The 17,686-nt window shown below is 42.5% G+C and overlaps 1 protein-coding gene and 2 pseudogenes across 8 annotated transcripts in view; 1 reads left to right on the top strand and 2 right to left on the bottom strand.

Annotated features, from left to right (window-relative positions):
- Positions 1-210: 210 nt before the first annotated feature.
- LOC122479391 lies at positions 211-2,531 on the bottom strand (annotated as a pseudogene).
- A 5,594-nt stretch (positions 2,532-8,125) lies between these two features.
- Positions 8,126-10,202, bottom strand: LOC122480430 (annotated as a pseudogene).
- Positions 10,203-14,836: 4,634 nt separating this feature from the next.
- The window catches only part of LOC122480431 (nuclear autoantigenic sperm protein), a 42,783-nt gene continuing 39,933 nt past the window's right edge, over positions 14,837-17,686 (top strand). For 2 of the 8 annotated variants that reach the window (XM_043574820.1, XM_043574822.1), the window contains exon 1: positions 14,846-15,065. In XM_043574820.1, the coding sequence (XP_043430755.1) occupies positions 15,007-15,065 (59 nt within the window). In that variant the 5' untranslated portion in view covers positions 14,846-15,006. Of the gene's footprint in view, positions 15,066-17,686 lie in introns of all 8 variants that reach the window. The other 6 variants (XM_043574824.1, XM_043574823.1, XM_043574826.1 and 3 more) reach the window with 6 other exon arrangements.

The raw sequence follows: 17,686 nt of genomic DNA on the forward strand, positions 1-17,686 counted from the left end.
ATGGTTTCCCTTAGGAATGCCAGACCTAGGAACCCTGGATTGCACCAGCCCCAAGCCCAGACTTCTTTTGGTTCTGGAGGAACAAGAATGTGGCTGAATTCCAGTTCTACTTTCTTGAATTAGGTACCTTGATGGAGTAGTGCCATCTACTGGCAGTTTGCAGCACTTACATGCTCCCCAGAGTGCCCAAAATTGGTTCTTGGCGTGCCATTATGGCAGTGCGATCCCGTGGTTTCGTGACACTGCTGGGCCTGGGTCTTGGGTTCCCACCCCACCACCCTGTTCAGCCCCTAGGTTTAGGACTGTGAAGAGGAAAACAAACAAACAAACATTCAGAAGTTTGAGATTTCCAGCTTATAATACTAAGAAAGGAGGGGATAGGGGCTTTGTCTCATAGACACTATAGTCAGTATGCATAGGCTACCTGAAGGAGGTCAAGTCAGTCCAAAAAACTTGTCAGTCTGCATGTATTTTATGTATTTTATAGTCCCACCAGAAGCCACTGAGGTTTTTTGTTGTTGTTGTTGTTGTTTTAATGTATATTTATTTATTTTTGAGAGAGAGGGAGACAGAGAATCCCAAGCAGGCTCTGCACTGCCAGCTCAGAGCCTGACACAGGGCTCAATCCCACAAACTGTGAGATTATGACGTGAGCCGAAACCTAGAGTCAGGCACTTAACTTACTGAGTCACCCAGGTGCCCTAGCCACTGTGGTTTTAGGAGAGTTTGGTTTTTTTTTTAATGTTTATGTATTTCTGAGGCAGAGAGAGACAGAGCATGAGTGGGGGAGGGTCAGAGAGAGAGGGAGACACAGAATCAGAAGCAGGCTCCAGGCTCTGAGCTGGCAGCACAGAACCCAACGCGGGGCTTGAACTCACAAACCATGAGATCATGACCTGAGCCGAAGTCGGTCGCTCAACCGACTGAGCCACCCAGGCGCCCCAGGAGAGTTTTTGAATAATTCCTCTAAAAAGTCACACAAAACATATTTTAGTTTTCCAGTGGAACCATTGCTCTTCATTCACATATTTATTGGGTACTTACATGAGTTAAGCACAATGTCAGACCCAGGGGACCAAGACACATAGGTCCTTACGGTTTAATGGAGGAGACAGACTTTAAGTAATTGCATAATTAGTTTAATTACACTTGGAAGAAGTGTTATGAAAAAACGCAGAGTAAGGAGCCTGCTGATTTAATCAGTAGACATATGAAGGATGAATAGGGATTAATTAGTTAAAAGAGGTGAGCATGAGAACAGTATTCCATATAAGTTGAATAGCTTGTGGTAGGGGGGAGCCTTGAAACTAGAAGAAGCTGTTGGGAAAACCTAAAGAAGTCTTTTGTAATAAAAACTGAAAGTGAGTGGGGATGAAATGGCATGAAATAATGCTGAAATTAGGTAGGGCCTGGTGATGGAGGGCCTAGTTAAAGATTTTGCTTTTATCCTGAACGCAGCAGGAAGCCACACAGTTTGGAGCTGGAATAACTTGTCATGATATGTGTCTTAGCAACACAATGCTGATGCAGTGGAGAGAATGGATTAAACGGATAAAAAGTAGATGGAGGGAGCATGTTGGAAGTTAGTCGTTTTTTCTGGTCCTTTCTACCTGGAACAACCCATCCTTTAGCCCACTGTGCAATTAACACCTCTTCCTTAAATGTCCAGTTTAGCTGTCACTTCCTCTGGGACCTCTTTCCTGACCTCCCCCTCCCCAGGTTGTTTGCTATATGATTCCATAGCTTCTGACTCATGATTCAAGTTTCTACAATTATGAAGTAGTTTGAGTATGAGGTGTATTAAATTTGCTAGGCCTGCTGTAACAGTACCACAGAATGGGTGGCTTAAACAACAGAAATTTATTCCTCACACTTCTGGAAGTTACAAGTCCAAGATGAAGGTGTCAGGATTGCTTCCTTCTGAAGGTCATGAGGGAAGGATTTGTGCCAGGCCTTTTTCCTTGGCTTATAGATGGCCATCTCCCTGTGCCTTTACAACTTCTCTCTGTATACTTCTATGTCCAAATTTCTTCTCTCGCTCTCTTTTTTTTTTTTTTTTTGCCACAGAAAAAACCTAAGACTTTATTATTCCCATTCCAAAGGGCAGGTCTTCGAAGGATGAGGGAATTCCAACTGTGAGGAGGAGGTCCCTGCTTGCCTTCGATAAGTAGGTTCTGCCGGACCACAATGACCCAGTCCCACACAGGAACATCTTGGAGATGCAGTGGTTTTGTTGATTGGCTTGGACTTCTTACTCTTACCACTCTTGGGGACATCAGTCCACATCTCTCACATTCTCCAGCACCATGGTGCAATGCCTGTCAAAGGCCTTCCCAGGGCCCAGGGGCTTCTTGTTGCAGCAGTTGATGAACACTTGGGTGTTCTTGACTGGATGTGTGAGCACAGAGAGTGGACCCATGTTAAACTCTTCATCCTCCCACTTCTGTAGCTCCTCTGGGGTCATCTCACTCTTGAGCTTCTTTTATGTTTGTATGTATGTATGTATGTATTTAATTTACATCCAAATTAGTTAGCATATAGTGCAACAATGATTTCAGGAGTAGACTCCTTAATGCCCCTTACCCATTTAGCCCATCCCCCCTCCCACAACCCCTCAGTAACCCTCTGTTTGTTCCACATTTAAGAGTCTCTTATGTTTTGTACACTTCCCTGTTTTTATATTATTTTGCTTTCCTTCCCTTGTGTTCATCTGTTCTGTGTCTTACAGTCCTCATATGAGTGAAGCCATATATTTGTCTTTCTCTGACTAATTTCGTTTAGCATAATACCCTCTAGTTCCATTCACATAGTTGCAAGTGGCAAGATTTCATTCTTTTTGGTTGCCAAGTAATACTCCATTGTGTGTGTGTGTGTGTGTGTGTGTGTGTGTGTGTATCTTCTTTATCCATTCATCCATCGATGGACATTTGGGCTCTTTTCATACTTTGGCTATTGTTGATAGTGCTGCTATAAACATTGGGGTGCATGTACCCCTTTTAAACAGCATACCTGTATCCCTTGAATAAATACTTAGTAGTGCAATTGCTGGGTCGTAGGGTAGTTCTATTTATATCACTCTTGAGCTTCTTGAGGAGGCTCACGGTGGTAGTGGCTTCACTCCCAGGTCAGTCCAAATTTCTTCTTATAAGGACACTAGTCATGTTGGATTAGGACCCATCCTAATGACCTCATTTTAACTTAATTATCTCTTTAAAGACCCTGTCTCCAAATACAGCCACATTCTGAGGTACTGGGAGTTAGGAGTTAAGTATAGAAATTTGGAGAGGACACAATTCAGCCCATATGAGGAAGCAGAAGTTATTGAATATAACATGAAATTATTCACTAATAAACAAAACTGACTGATTAAAAATTTTTCCTGACTCAAACATCTCACCATACTTAACTTTAGAATTTCTCTGTTGACATCTTTGACTAATCACTGGATAATACAGTGCACATCCACTGCAAAGTGAAATTGCAAATCTTGCAAAAGATGTATTATTTGATGAAACAATGGAAGTGAAGCTGGAGAAATTTCATACAACATACCCAAAGCCATTGATAAGTGAGGATCTGATAGTTAACCAACAAAGAAAATCAAAGATGAGGACACTAGCCTTTGAAGGAAGATACTTAATATCAAAGTATTAAGGCTTTTTGGAAAACTATGAAGTCCTCAAGTATTTTTACAAAAATGATTCTTTTTATGATTATTGTTTTGAATAAAAAGAATTTCAAAATGAGACTTGCCTTTCTAAGACTACATTCCAGAAGAAAGGAAGAGAGTGCTCACCGGCTAATGGCTAGCACCACCACGTTCTAGTTCTTACACCAAAAATTTTTTATACACCAGTACAATCTAACACCTCTCAGAAACTGCCTTGTAGTCTGCAAGGGAGAGTCCATCTCACAGGCAGGTAGGAAAAATTAGACCTTGTAACATTGTGTAGGGGAAGGAATGTGAACCTTGTAGTCAAAATGTTGATGAATCTAAAAAAGGATACTGGAGGGGTGCCTGAGTGGCTCAGTTAACAGTCTGTTCCACTCTTGATCTTGGCTCAGGTCATCTCACAGCTTGGCTCGTGATTTTGAGCCCCCTCATCTGTCTTTGTGCTGACAACACAGAGCCTGCTTGGGATTCTCTCCCTCTTTCTCTGCCCCTGCTGCTTGTGCTCTCTCAGAATAAATAAGTAAACATTAAAAAAAAAAAAAAAGATACTTGAAAAGGGGGACTGATAACATGCATTTGAAAGAGGTCACAGTATTCATGTAGGAAAATATCCATTAAGGAGTCCTGATATTTGTCCAAAGCATTAAAATATTGAAAATCTCTTTTTAGGGGTGCCTGGGTGGCTCAGTCGGTTGAACATCCGACTTCGGCTCAGGTCATGATCTCACAGTTCGTGAGTTCGAGCCCCACGTCTGGCTCTGTGCTGACAGCTCGGAGCCTGGAGCCTACTTCAGATCCTGTGTCTCCCTCTCTCTCTGCCCCTAACCCACTCACATTCTGTCTCTGTCTCTCTCAAAAATAAAATAAACATCTAAAAAATTTATTAAAAAAAAATCTCTTTTAAAAAAAAAATTTTTTTTTTAATTTATTTTTTGAGAGAGAGAGGGCGCATGAGAAACAGAATCTCATGCAGCCCCTGCACTGTCAGTGTGGAGTCCGAAGCAAGGCTCTAGCTCACTGGAAGCAGGGCTTGAGTTCATGAACCATAAGATCATAACTTGAGCCAAAGGTGTCCCTGAAAATCTTTTTATTGGTTGAGATGTTAACTGCTAGAATGTTCATGACAAGTTCTGTTGATTTTCCTCTTTATATTCCTTTCTGTGGATCGTCCACACTTCAACACCCGTATATTCATGAAACTATGTTTTCAAATTTATTAACATATAGTTATTCTTAATATGCTTATTTTTAAATTGTGTTTAAGTTTCTATAGTTATTTCTTCTGCATTTTCCTTTCTGCATTTGCTATCTATATATTTTTTCTGCACATATTTAATTTTTTTAAAAGAAGCAGTCTCTAGTTTTATTATTTTTCAATTTTTCTCTTGATTTCTGCCGTATCTTCCTTACGTCTTTTCCTCCTGAGATTTCTCTATTGCTTTTTTTAACTTCATAAATTGAATTATTAGGTCATTCTTTTTACTGTTTCCTGACAAAATTTTTTGAAAGCTAGAATTCATGTAAATGCAGCTTCATGTCCTATGAATTTTGACATATAGAGTGTTCATTATCACTCCATTCTAAGTATTTAACTTCCTTCGTGATTTAAAAAACATATTTTTAATGTTTGTTTTTGAGACAGAGAGACAGAGAGAGACCACGCAAGTAGGGGGGGTCAGACAGAGAGGGAGACACAGAATCTGAAGCAGGCTTCAGGCTCTGAGCTATCAGCACAGACCCTGATGGGGGGCTTGGATTCACGGACCGCGAGATATGACCTGAGCCCAAGCTGGATGCTTAACCGACTGAGCCACCCAGGTGCCCTCCTTCATGATTTTTTAACCCAAGGGATATTTATAGTATATTATTTATGCTATATACAGTTGACCCTTGAACAACACAGAAGTTAGAGGCACTGATCCCTCTTCCCTCCCACTCCTCACAAAAATCCACATATAGCTTTTTTAATCCCCTCAAACTTAGCTACTAATAGCCTACTGTCAACTAGAAACTTTACCAATAACATAAACAGTCATTTAACATATATTTATGTTATATGCATTACATACAGTATTCTTACAATGAAGCTAGAGAGAAGAAAATGTTATTAAGAAAATCATAGGGGCATCTGGGTGGCTCAGTTTGTTAAGTGTCCGGCTTCAGCTCAGGTCACGATCTCACAGTTCATGAGTCTGAGCCCTGCATCGGGCTCTATGCTGTCAGCTCAGAGCCTGGAGCCTGCTTCAGATTCTGTCTCTCTCTCTCTCTGCCCCTCCCTCTCTCTCTCTCTTTCAAAAATAAATAAAAACATTAAAAATATATATTTAAAAAATCATAGGGGCGCGTGGTTGGCTCAGTCGATTGAATGTCCAACTTCGTTTTGGCTCAGGTTATGATTTCAGGGTTGTGGGATCAAGCCTTGCATTGGGCTCCTTGCTGAGCATGGAGCCTGCTTAAGATTCTCTCCCTCTCTCTCTGCCCCTCCTTTCCTTCTCAAATTAAAAAGAGAAAATCATAAGGAAGAGAAAATACATTTAGAGTGCTATACTGTAAAAAATACATGTGTTGGGGCGCCTGGGTGGCGCAGTCGGTTAAGCGTCCGACTTCAGCCAGGTCACGATCTCACGGTCCGTGAGTTCGAGCCCCGCGTCAGGCTCTGGGCTGATGGCTCAGAGCCTGGAGCCTGTTTCCAATTCTGTGTCTCCCTCTCTCTCTGCCCCTCCCCCATTCATGCTCTGTCTCTCTCTGTCCCAAAAATAAATAAACGTTAAAAAAAAAAATTAAAACAAAAAAAAATACATGTGTAACTGGATCCACACAGTTCAAACCCATGTTGTTGCTCAAGGGTCAACTCTATAAATGTTAATTTGCAGTGCAATAAAGCTTAGTGATTGGAAAATATAGTCTGTACAATTATGACAAGGATTTTTTAGAATTTATTGGGATTTTTCTTGTGGCCTAATATATGGTCCATTTTTGTAAATCATCCATAATGTTTGAATATAATGTGCATTTGAAGTTTTGAGTATAGATTTCTACATATATTTAGTCACTTGAGCATATTAATAGTATTAGTCATGTCTTCAACATTTCTGCTAATTTTTTGTGTGCTTATAATGATTTCTGAGTGACAAGCATTTAAAATTTAACTACAATTATTGACTCATCTCTATCTATTTTGCAATTCTGGTAGTTATTGCTTGATATGTGATAATATATCTAAGATGTTTATTTCTGTCTTATATAACATTTTTTTAAAAGTTTATTTATTTTGAGGGGCGCCTGGGTGGCTCAGTCGGTTGAGCATCTGACTTCGGCTCAGGTCATGATCTCACGGTCCGTGAGTTCGAGCCCCGCGTCGGGCTCTGTGCTGACAGCTCAGAGCCTGGAGCCTGCTTCGGATTCTGTGTCTCCCTCTCTCTCTGACCCTCCCCTGTTCATGCTCTGTCTCTCTCTTTCTCAAAAATAAATAAAAACATTTTTAAAAATTATAAAAAAAAGTTTATTTATTTTGAGAGAGAGAGAGTGAGCAGGGGAGGAGCAAAGAGAGAGGGAGAGAGAGACTCCCAAGGAGGCTCTGCACTATCAGCACAGAGCCCAATGCGGGGCTTGAACTCATGAACTGCAAGATCATGACCTGAACTAAAACCAAGAGTCGGACAATCAACAGATTGAGCCACCCAGGTGCCCCTATGTTATATAACATTTTGAGAGTAAGCAGCTTAGAGCTGGTATAGTGGCTCCATGATGCTAGGAACATAGGCTTCTCCTGTATTACTGCTTTGTCATTCCTGGGGCATTGCCCTGATTGACATGGTTGAAGATGGTTCACCAAGTCTTTTTTCTTTTTTTTAAGTTTTATTTTTATTTACTCATTTTGAGAGAGAGAGAGAGAGAGAGAGAGAGAGAGAGAGAACAAGCAGGGGAGGGACAGAGACAGAGGGAGAGAGAATCTCAAGCAGGTTCTTTATTGTCAGTGCAGAAGCCCAATGTGGTGCTCAAATTCATGAACTGTGAGATCATGACCTGAGCCGAGGAAGGAAGCTTAATGCACTGAGCCACCCAGGTGCCCCTCGCTACCAAGTCTTTTGAAAGACCAGCCCCTTCCCTTTGATGTGTCTATCTGGAAGTTGCACATATTGCTTCTGTTCACTTTCCATTAACCAGAATGTCATCATGTGAGTACTACCTCCATGGGACAGTGACAAATAAATATATAAATATATAAATAAAATAAAATAAAAATAAAAAAATAAATATATAAATAAATTAAAATCAGGATTCTGTTACTACTATAGAAAAAGGGGAACATGCATATGGGAAGACAACTAGCTGCCTGTCACAAAGTCTCAACATTTTGTATGTAATCATTTAATCCCTTTTTTTCAATATCCTTCTCCTCTCAACCTTCACTCAGTTCAACATCCTTTTTTGTTTTATCCTTTTTTTTTTTGAAGGGTTTTTTGTTTGTTTAATACATCTGAAAAGAATGCATGTACAAAGAATTGAGACATGTGAAAGCATTGGTTCAACACTAATGAATCTACGAGAATTAGGATTTGGGGAAGGCGGAGAAGATTACCTAAACATTTTTAAAAATTGGGAACTGCAACCAAAATAAGCAGATAAAATCCCCATTAACACTTATGAAGAATCTTCATAAGACTCCATTTTTTTTTTTATTAAACTAGAGAGCCTTAACTAGCTACTCTAGGGTTCCTCCTATGCAAAACAGAAATAAGGGGATTCCCCTGACTGGTCCCCACGTTGTTAAATGTCCTCCCCACCCCCACCCACACCCCCAGCTTCTTCATGAAGCAGATCTGTCTCCATCCTCCAACTTGAAAGAGGATGTGCATCATTCCACAGACATCTGTCTTCTAGCACCACCCCTCACACTTCCTCCATCTACCAGGTCTCTGGCTGTGTTTTAGGAACACTGTATCATATGCTACTAAGCTGGACATCTACCTAACCATGTAAGACAATGACTGACAGGGAAAAAAACATGTTTTTTAATTACGTACTCAATCCATTTGGTGTATTTCAAAAGGTGCAATACTTTTCTTCATTTATCAATGAATGAAGTTAGAAATTAACTTCAAAAAAAAATCAGCAAATGGCAAACAAATTTCCTTGAAAGTCACAGTCACATATAGAATGCATCCTAGAAAAGAAGAGGGGCAAGACAGGTTCCACCTGCTTTCATGAGTTTCATCAAGTACTAGACCTACTCAAGGGTGGAGAGAAAGGCAACTTTCAAAAAGGAGTATGTTATTAAATGAGGCATTTACTATACTCCTTCCTAAGAGCACCAGGTGGGGGACAAGTGTTCTAAACTAGCTCTAGGAAGTGGAATGTGGAGTCAGTCCATCCTCCTCCCCTTAAGGGCTGTCCAATGGTTACTGAATTTAAAAAACATGACTAAATAAAAACAACCCCCCCACACACTCCCCCCCCAAAAAAAAACAAAAACAAAAAGAACAAAAACAAAAACAAAACCCCTAAATGTCCCAGATTATTCTCCAGAGTGGATGGAGGCCCGGGAGCAGCTTCAACAGCCCAAATTAGTCTGTTACAGAGTCATCACAAGCATGCCTTGCTTTTAAACAAAAAAAAAAAAAAAAAAAAAATAAATTTTTTTTTTGAAACAACAGAACAAAAACTAGTACTAACCACTTTTCTCCAATACACAATTACTCAAATTAACTAGTACTGAGAGGGGGAAGGGGACCATACCTATGGGCCTTGTCTCACACGAGTGCATGTGGGTAGGTGCAGGGCATTTGTCATTATTGCAAAAACAAATTTTAATTTTTAATTTTTAGTTTGATTTAACATTGCTTTTAGTACGATGTTGACACCAGCTGTGTGGAAAGGGCTCTGGAGATGTTCATAGCAGCACACACCTGCAGGTCTTCTTCCGTTCTGGAGGCTCCAGGGCAGCCAATATTGCTTCGTCAAATACATTCTTTAGGCCTTTCTGTGCGAGTGCAGAACACTCCACATACTTGACCGCCTTCAGGTCACGGGCCAGCTTTTCAGCAGTCTCTGGAGTGATAGGCTTTCTGTTTGTTCTTGGCAAGTTTCTCAATCGTAGAGGGGTCATCTCGGAGATCAATTTGGGTCCCAACAAACAAGAAAGGAGTCTTTGGACAGTGGTGAGTTATCTCAGGCACCCACTTCTTCACATTTTCAAATGGGGATGGAGAGACCACTGAAAAACAGACTAGAAATACATGTTTGTGGATAACTCAGCAGTCGTAATCTGTCATAATCCTCTTGCCCAGCAGTATCAAAAAGTCCAAGAGTATATGGCTCTCCACCAATCATAACTGTGACTGCATAGTTGTCAAAAACAGTTGGTACATACTCCGATGGAAATTTATTTGTTGTGTAGGATATCAGGAGACAGGTTTTACCAACAGCACCATCGCCCACAACAACACACTTAATTGTCTGCATTGCTGAAACAGTTTTGTATCCACTTTAAATATTTCAAATTCAATGATGACCTCAGCTTCTCTGCCGGGGCCTGTTTTATCCTTTTTTATTAAAAAAAATTTTTTTTAAATTTATTTTGAGAGAGAGCAAAAGAGAGCGAGGAGGAATAGAGAGAGAGGGAGAGAGAGAGAGAATCTCAAGCAGGTTCCGCACTGTCAGCACAGAGCCCAATGCAGGGCTCCAACTCACAAACGCCTGAGATCATGACCTAAGCCAAAATCAAGAGTTGGATGCTTAATTGATTGAGCCACCCAGGCTCTCCTGTATTATCCTCTTTATTTTTTTTTAATGTTTATTTATTTTTGAGAGAGAGAGAGAGAGAGAGAGACAGAGAGAGAGAGAACAAGTGGGCGATGGGCAGAGAGAGAGGGAGACAGAGGATCCGAAGCAGTGTGGGACTGGAACTCATCAACTATGAGATCATGACGAACTTATCAACTATGAGATTATGACATGAGCCTAAGTTGGATGCTTAACTGACTGAGCCACCCAGATGCCTCTTTTATCCTCTTTAAACTTCTAGTCTTCTATTGCCTTGGGGAAGAAGATGTAGACAGTCTAAATACCTCTTAAAAATGTTCAACCTAACCGCCTTTTTTTAGCCCTACTTTCATTCTCTATTCCTAGAGGGACCTGCTGCAACTAATTCCTGAGCCTTTCTTAGTCTGCTAGGTTAATTACTACTTGTTCATCTCTTTTCCAGCTTTTAAAATGTTGCTGTTGCTTCCTTTCCCATTCTCTTTGATCCTGTTTTACCTAAAAACAAAACAAAACAAAACAAAACAAAACAAAACAAAACAACAAATAAAAGTTGTGCCTGGCTTAGTAGGTTAAGCATCTGACTCTTGATTTAGGCTCAGGTTATAATCTCATGGTTTGTTGGATTGAGCCCTGTGTCAGGCTCTGTGCTGACAGTACAGAGCCTGCTTGGGATTCAATCTCTGCCTCTTCCTACTCTCTCTCAAAATAAATACATATTTAAAAAAATTAAAAAAAAATTCTCTAGGGTCAATCACATTAAAAAAAAAACAAAAAATTTCCTTTATTAGTATGTAGACAGGCTTCAAAAGGGAATGGATGTAAATGTATGTCTTCAACCCAACATCTTTTTAAAAAAATTTTAAATGTTTTATTTATTTATTTTTTATTTTTGAGAGAGAGAGAGAAAAAAAGAGAAAGTGTAGGGGAGGGGCAGAGAGAGAGGGAGCCAGAGGATCCAAATCAGGCTCTGCACTGACAGCAGAGAGCCAATGTGGGGCTTGAACCCATGAACCATGAGATCATGACCTGAGCCAATGTCTGGCACTCAACCGACTGAGCTATCCAGGCACCCCTCAACCCAACATCTTTAACTGGAAGCCCTCCCTAAATCTTGTTAAATATAAGATTCTTCCCACCCCACCCCAGATAAAGTCCCATTATCCTTATTACTTACTATGAAATATTGGTTCTTATTTTAAGTATATTCTTTTTTTTAAAAATTTTTTAAATGTTTGTTTATTTTTGAGACAGAGGAAGACAGGGTGCGAGTGGGGGAGGGTCAGAGAGAGGGGGAGACACAGAATCTGAAGCAGGCTCCAGGCTCTGAGCTGTCAGCACAGAGCCTGACACGGGGCTCGAACCCACGAACCACGAGATCATGACCTGAGCCGAAGTCGGACGCTTAACCGACTGAGCCACCCAGGCGCCCCTAAGTAGATATATTCTAAGTGAAATTTCTTTCAGTTCTAATTATGATTATACTATGATTGCTTCATTTGTTCATTCCTTCAGTCATCTAACAAGTTCACTTTTTTTTCAACATTAAAAAACATTTTTTTAATGTTTATTTATTTTTTAGAGAGATAGAGTGTGAGCAGTGGAGGGGCAGAGAGAGAGGGAGATACAGAATCTAAAGCAGCTACAGGCTCTGAGCTGTCAGCACAGACCCCGATCCAGGGCTTGAGCTCACAAACCGAGAGGTCATGATCTAACCCGAAGTTGGACACTAAACTGACTGAGTCACCCAGGCGCCCCCCCAACAAGTTCACTTTGGACACCTAGTGTGAGTCAGCCACTACTATGGTATGCATTGGGGATTTAGCTATAAACAAGACAGAAAAAGTCACATGGAACCTATACTTAGAACTGGGTGAGAGTTAAAAAACAAAACAAAAACAAAAAAAAACAAGTAAATAACTTCAGAGTTTGATGAGCACAATGGAAGAATATACAAAAAGGAAGCTAATTTTGATTGAGTGGACTGGGAAGGCTTCTTTGGAGAAGTAACATTTAAAATGAGGCCTGAAGGATGAATAGAGCTAGTCATTCCAAGTATTGGGAGAAGAGCTTTCTAGGCAGTCAGGTAGTAAGCACAAAGGCCCCTGGATATGAGAAAGGGCTTGGGCATTCTGAGGAATAGCAAGGAGATCAACATAGTAGGAGGAAGATAAAGGAAAGAGAGTAGTATGAGATGTTTGGAGAGGTGGATTGGAGCCGGATCATACAGGACCTTGCAGGCAATGATAAGGGGCTCAAAATTTCTTCTAAGAGCAATGGAAAGCTATTCAAGGAGAGTGATGTGATCTTATTTATATTTTAAAAAGATTTTCCTGGAGAGGATTATGCAGAGACCAGAGGCTATGTAGTAGTACAGGCAAGAGATGATGGTGGCTAGGCTTGGATCAGAATGCTGGTAGTAAAGACTGACAGAGTGGATGGATTTAAAATCTATTTTAAAATCTATTTTTTTATACAACTGAATTCCCCAAAGTCAGAGATCATGTCTTTTGTCCTTAGGACCTAGTACAAAGCCTTGCACAGCATGGTTGCTCTGTGAATGTTAGTTTAACAGATGAGTGGGTCACAAAAGGTACTAGACCGGTTTCTCAGACCCTAGCCCAGGTTGCAATGCTGCAATGACTCTGAAGAGACCTCCCCTTCCCCAAGCCAACCCTCCAGTCACCACGTTATCAGGCAGTGGTAGCCATTTAATGAGTGTTTAGCATAAGCCAGGTAGTGTTGATTATTGAAACAAGCATTAACTGTAATTTTCACAATATCCTGAAGGAGTGAATATAAATATTGTCCTCATTTTACATACAATCTTAAAAGATTACATGACTTACCTCAAGTCACCCAACTAATAAAGGGGATCCCACTTCTGTTTGCCACAGGAATTGGCATTTACAGGTCTAGCTCTATGCCCCTAAGATTTCAACCTGCCTGATCTTTTACAGACTGGAGGAAGAATTCTTGCAGGAAATCTTTTCTAGTGTGCCTTAACCTGGACAGAAATAAAATCCCTGTTCTGGGGCACCTGGGTGGCTCAGTCGGTTAAGCGGCCGACTTCGGCTGGGGTCATGATCTCGCGGTCCGTGGGTTTGAGCCCCGCATCGGGCTCTGTGCTTGACAGCTCAGAACCTGGAGCCTGTTTCAGATTCTGTGTCTCCCTCTCTCTGATCCTCCCCCGTTCATGCTCTGTCTCTGTCTGTCTCAAAAACAAATAAACGTTAAAAAAAATTAAAAAAAAAAATCCCTGTTCTGATCACCATAGGGAAGGCCATGGTGGAAGGCAATGGATGATGCTACAGGTGTGAGAAAGTGCAATCATTGCAGCCTGCCAGTTATCTTCCACTGCCAGTTGCAGGAAATGGAAGCACACTGCTTTCCGTAACTGACTTGTCTTGCCACTTTCTGAACAAGGCACACTGCTTCCCCCCCGCCCCCTCTTTAAAGTGTATTTATTTTGAGAGGGGGTAGGTGGGGAGGAGCAGAGAGAGAGAGAATCCCAAGCAGGCTCCACACAGTCAGCGTGGGAGCCGGATGCGGGCTCGAACTCCCCAATCATGAGATCACGACCTGAACCGAAATGTAGAGACCGATGCTTAGCCGAGCCACCTAGGCGCCCCCTCTGAACCTTGGCTTCTATTTCTACCAAATGGGGCTGATAATCCCAATCTCATCAGTAGTGTTGTTAAGATTTAATAAAAACGGCTAACATCTTTCAAAGTGCCTAAGCAAAGTACTCTTTTCGTACTGTGCAAACGACAAACGGTAGCTCCCAGTGGAGGAAAAGAGCTGGGAGAGTTCAACTTGCCAGATTTGGAGTCTGGGTAGGGCTAAGAGGATTGCGTCAGGGGATTGGGCCAGCTGAAGGGGGGCGGGCCCAGAGGGAGGAGCCAGTCGCCAACACCCGCAGCCCTGACTTTGAATCCAGCGCGGTAGTTTCAGCGGTAGCCAATCCTAGGGTAGTATTTTCTTGCATCATTGTTGCTGAGGTTCAGAGCCACGAGTCTCTTACCGAAATCAGTTCTGGATGTTGCTGCTGTACCCATGCTCGGTTCTTTCGTGTCCATCCGTTAGGACTGAGAGGACGGATAGAAACTTTCGTTCACCTTTCGGAGTATCTGGGCCAGAAAGAGACCCTCGGTTACTCTCTCCAAACATGCAGAGCAGCACCAGCTTCCCCTTCTGTGAAAGTCGCTGGCCGACGCCCAGTCAGGAGTTGTAATACCAAGATTCCAGTTCTTCTTACGCGACTTGCTAGAGAAGCAGGAAGTTACTTTTTGGGGAGAAAGCTGGCAAGGAAGGTACCCCGTTGAAAACGACGGCGAGAGAGGGCGTGTCCTTGGACTGGACTGGAACAGAGTCCTGGCCCTTTAAACCCGAGGGGGCGGATCCGGAAGTGGAAGGGCGGGGCGAAGGGCTCTGGTATATATAGGGGTCCAGCCGCGCGGGGTCTCCAATCTGCCATTTTCTGTCCCTGAATAGGTTTCTGGCTTCCCAAATTCCCTCTGTTTTCCTCACAGATTCTGTTCTGCCCGCTGGTCCACCACCTCAGGGGAACGATGGCCGCAGAGTCCACAGCCACTGCCGCCATCACCGCGGAGCTGGTTTCCGCCGACAAGTAAGCGGGAATGTAGAGAGCTTGAGGCACTGGCCAGTACACAGGGAGGGGGTGGTGGACGGGGGCTCCCCCGGAGGGACAGACCCGTGAGAGGGAGGACTTGCCTCCCAGTGAGCAACCGTCGCAGTTTGGGGAGGCCGGCACTGTGGAAACCCACCTCTTGCAGAGAACCTCGAGCATTAGCGGTAACGCAAGTCGGCTGGCGCCCCCTGCCCCGCTTTTCGCGGCCGCCATCTTGCCGGGGGCAACGGCGGCTGCTCCATCGCCTGCCCCTCTCCTTCCTCCCCCGGCCCGGGGCTATCTTTGAGGAGGCGGGGCCACAGCGCGCTGGTCTGTGTTTAAGCTCCTACTGTCCTCCCACTCTTGGCTCGTGTCTTCAGTAGGGTCCCCAAACAAACCGGGAAAATAACTCAAGAGATTTGGCGCCAAAAAAAAAAACCCTCTGCATGAGGAGGGAGGCCGGTCCGGTGGGCTCTGGAGGGGGCGGGGCCTGCGGGGGCGGGGCTTGCGCGGGAGCGTTCCCTTCCCTCTAGCTCTGGAGCAGGGGGCGGGGTCCTGAGGAGGCGGGAAAACTCCATTGTTTGGGGCTGTGCGGCTCGCGGAGAACCTCCAACTTCCGCGGTGTGGCGCGGTGAAGCTTGTTTTCCACCGTCTATTCGCTCGCCTCGTGTCCTCCTACTCAGCTGTCCTCGTTCTTAGGCCTGTGATGGAGAGCATAGTGTCTCTTTAGGCTTCAAGAGTTGTCCAGAGACTTGGCTGCTAGGGAAGGATTTTTATGGGGACACACAGCATCTTCACCTAGCACTGCGTGGAGCTCCCCTCACTTTCAGAAGTGTTTGGTTGCTAGATGAATGGACTGTAATATGCGCGACTAGTAGTAGGAGGCTTGAATAAAAGATATATGATTGCTTTGAAAATGGCACAGTGCTCGTCAGGTGTAAGGTATTTCTTGAAACGTGAAAGGGAACACTCCATTAATTCGAGGGAGCAAGTGCTCTTCATCTAGTAGGTCTCACTTTTAAATTATCCTTCGTTTCTTAGGGGCCTGGTCTTATATTTTTCCTTCTCTTCTGCACTTTAAAAGTAAGCTTTCTCCACTATAAAGAGAAAGGTTGCTGTGAGGTTCTGTAGGCTTAGACTACACTAACTACACTGTACTAGCAGTACAGTCAGTTACTAGAGATTTACGTATCTCTATCATGTTACCTACCACTTTTTGGTTCTCTTTCCTTTCAGAACCATGTTCATGTTGAGTGGTTCCCAAACCAGCATCAAAATCACTTGGAAACTCTTGGGAAGTACAATTTTAGTTTCAAGCTCCGTTTTCAGCCTCTTCATTGATTTACTAGGACTGAAATAACTTAAGCTTTGTGAGTCGTGTGGTATCTTTTTTTTTTTTTTTTTTTAAAGGATCTTACTTGAGATTCTCAGCAGACCCATGTTATGGTGCCCTAGACAGCTCTAGCAATCATTCCACTTAGAGGGATCCTTGCCCTCTACAATACTTAATAAACGCTGTATGGGTTTTGTTTTGAGATAAAATTATGCAATGAATATGGATTGCAGATTTCCAGATGTTATCAGTGTTTGGCAAAGTTGGTAGTGAACTGGTCTGCGGCTTCCTGGAAGGTCATACACAGAGAAAGTACTCATGTGCCACCAAAAAGGAAAATATAAGTTCTTCCTATCATAAGTTGCAAACTAAAACCGACCAATTGTAATAAGTGCTTTTCTTTCTATAAAAAAAATTTTTTTTAATGTTTTATTTATTGTTGAGAGAGAGAGCATTAGCGAGGGAGGGGCAGAGAAAGAGTGGGACACAGAAGTCGAAGCAGGCTCTAGGCTGGGAGCTGTCAGCACAGAGCCCAAGAGCCCGACGTGAGGCTCGAACTCACAAACCGCAAGATCATGACCCAAGAGGAAGTTGGATGCTTAACCAGCCAGGCACCCCTGTAATAAGTGCTTTTCTGAGTGTTTTTATTTGATCCACATAAGTATGCTATGAAATAGTTATCTTTTATTGATAAGAAAAATCAAGGTTAGAGTGGTGAAATAATTTCCAAATTAGTAAGTGGCAGTCTGGGTTAAATCCCAGTATTTCCTTTTTTATTCCTTCATTACTCCTAGAAAAACCTGAGTAAATTCCATGAAACCTAATTAGCTAATCTGAGGGAACAGTAAAGATGGCATTTCTCAGTTACACAAGTTGGTGAGGCTTTTCAGAGGTAAAATGTCTAAAGGTTAAATTTAAAGGGGTAGGTAAAGAAAAGGAGTTTAGACTTTCATATGATGCACTTTATAATTTTTAAAAAATGTTTATTTTTGAGAGGGCAACAGGATCCGAAGCAGGCTCTGTGCTGATAGAGTCCCACTGTGGGGCCTGAATTCACAAACCATGAGATATGACCTGAGCCAAAGCTTAACCGACTGAGCCGCCCAGGCACCCCTATAATTCTGATATAACTAAAAGAATAAGAACATGTATAACTTTCAAACCAGTAGAGAGGAAAAGTGGAATGAGAAAAGACTTAGTTCAGAGTTGATTTTGATACCAACTTCATTGCTTAAGTAGAGAGATGTTGGGCCACAATCTTGTCACCTGTAAAAAGCTTCAATTTGGC

The sequence above is a fragment of the Prionailurus bengalensis genome, chromosome C1 (genome assembly GCF_016509475.1).
Source record: "Prionailurus bengalensis isolate Pbe53 chromosome C1, Fcat_Pben_1.1_paternal_pri, whole genome shotgun sequence".
Taxonomy (NCBI): Eukaryota; Metazoa; Chordata; class Mammalia; order Carnivora; family Felidae; genus Prionailurus; species Prionailurus bengalensis.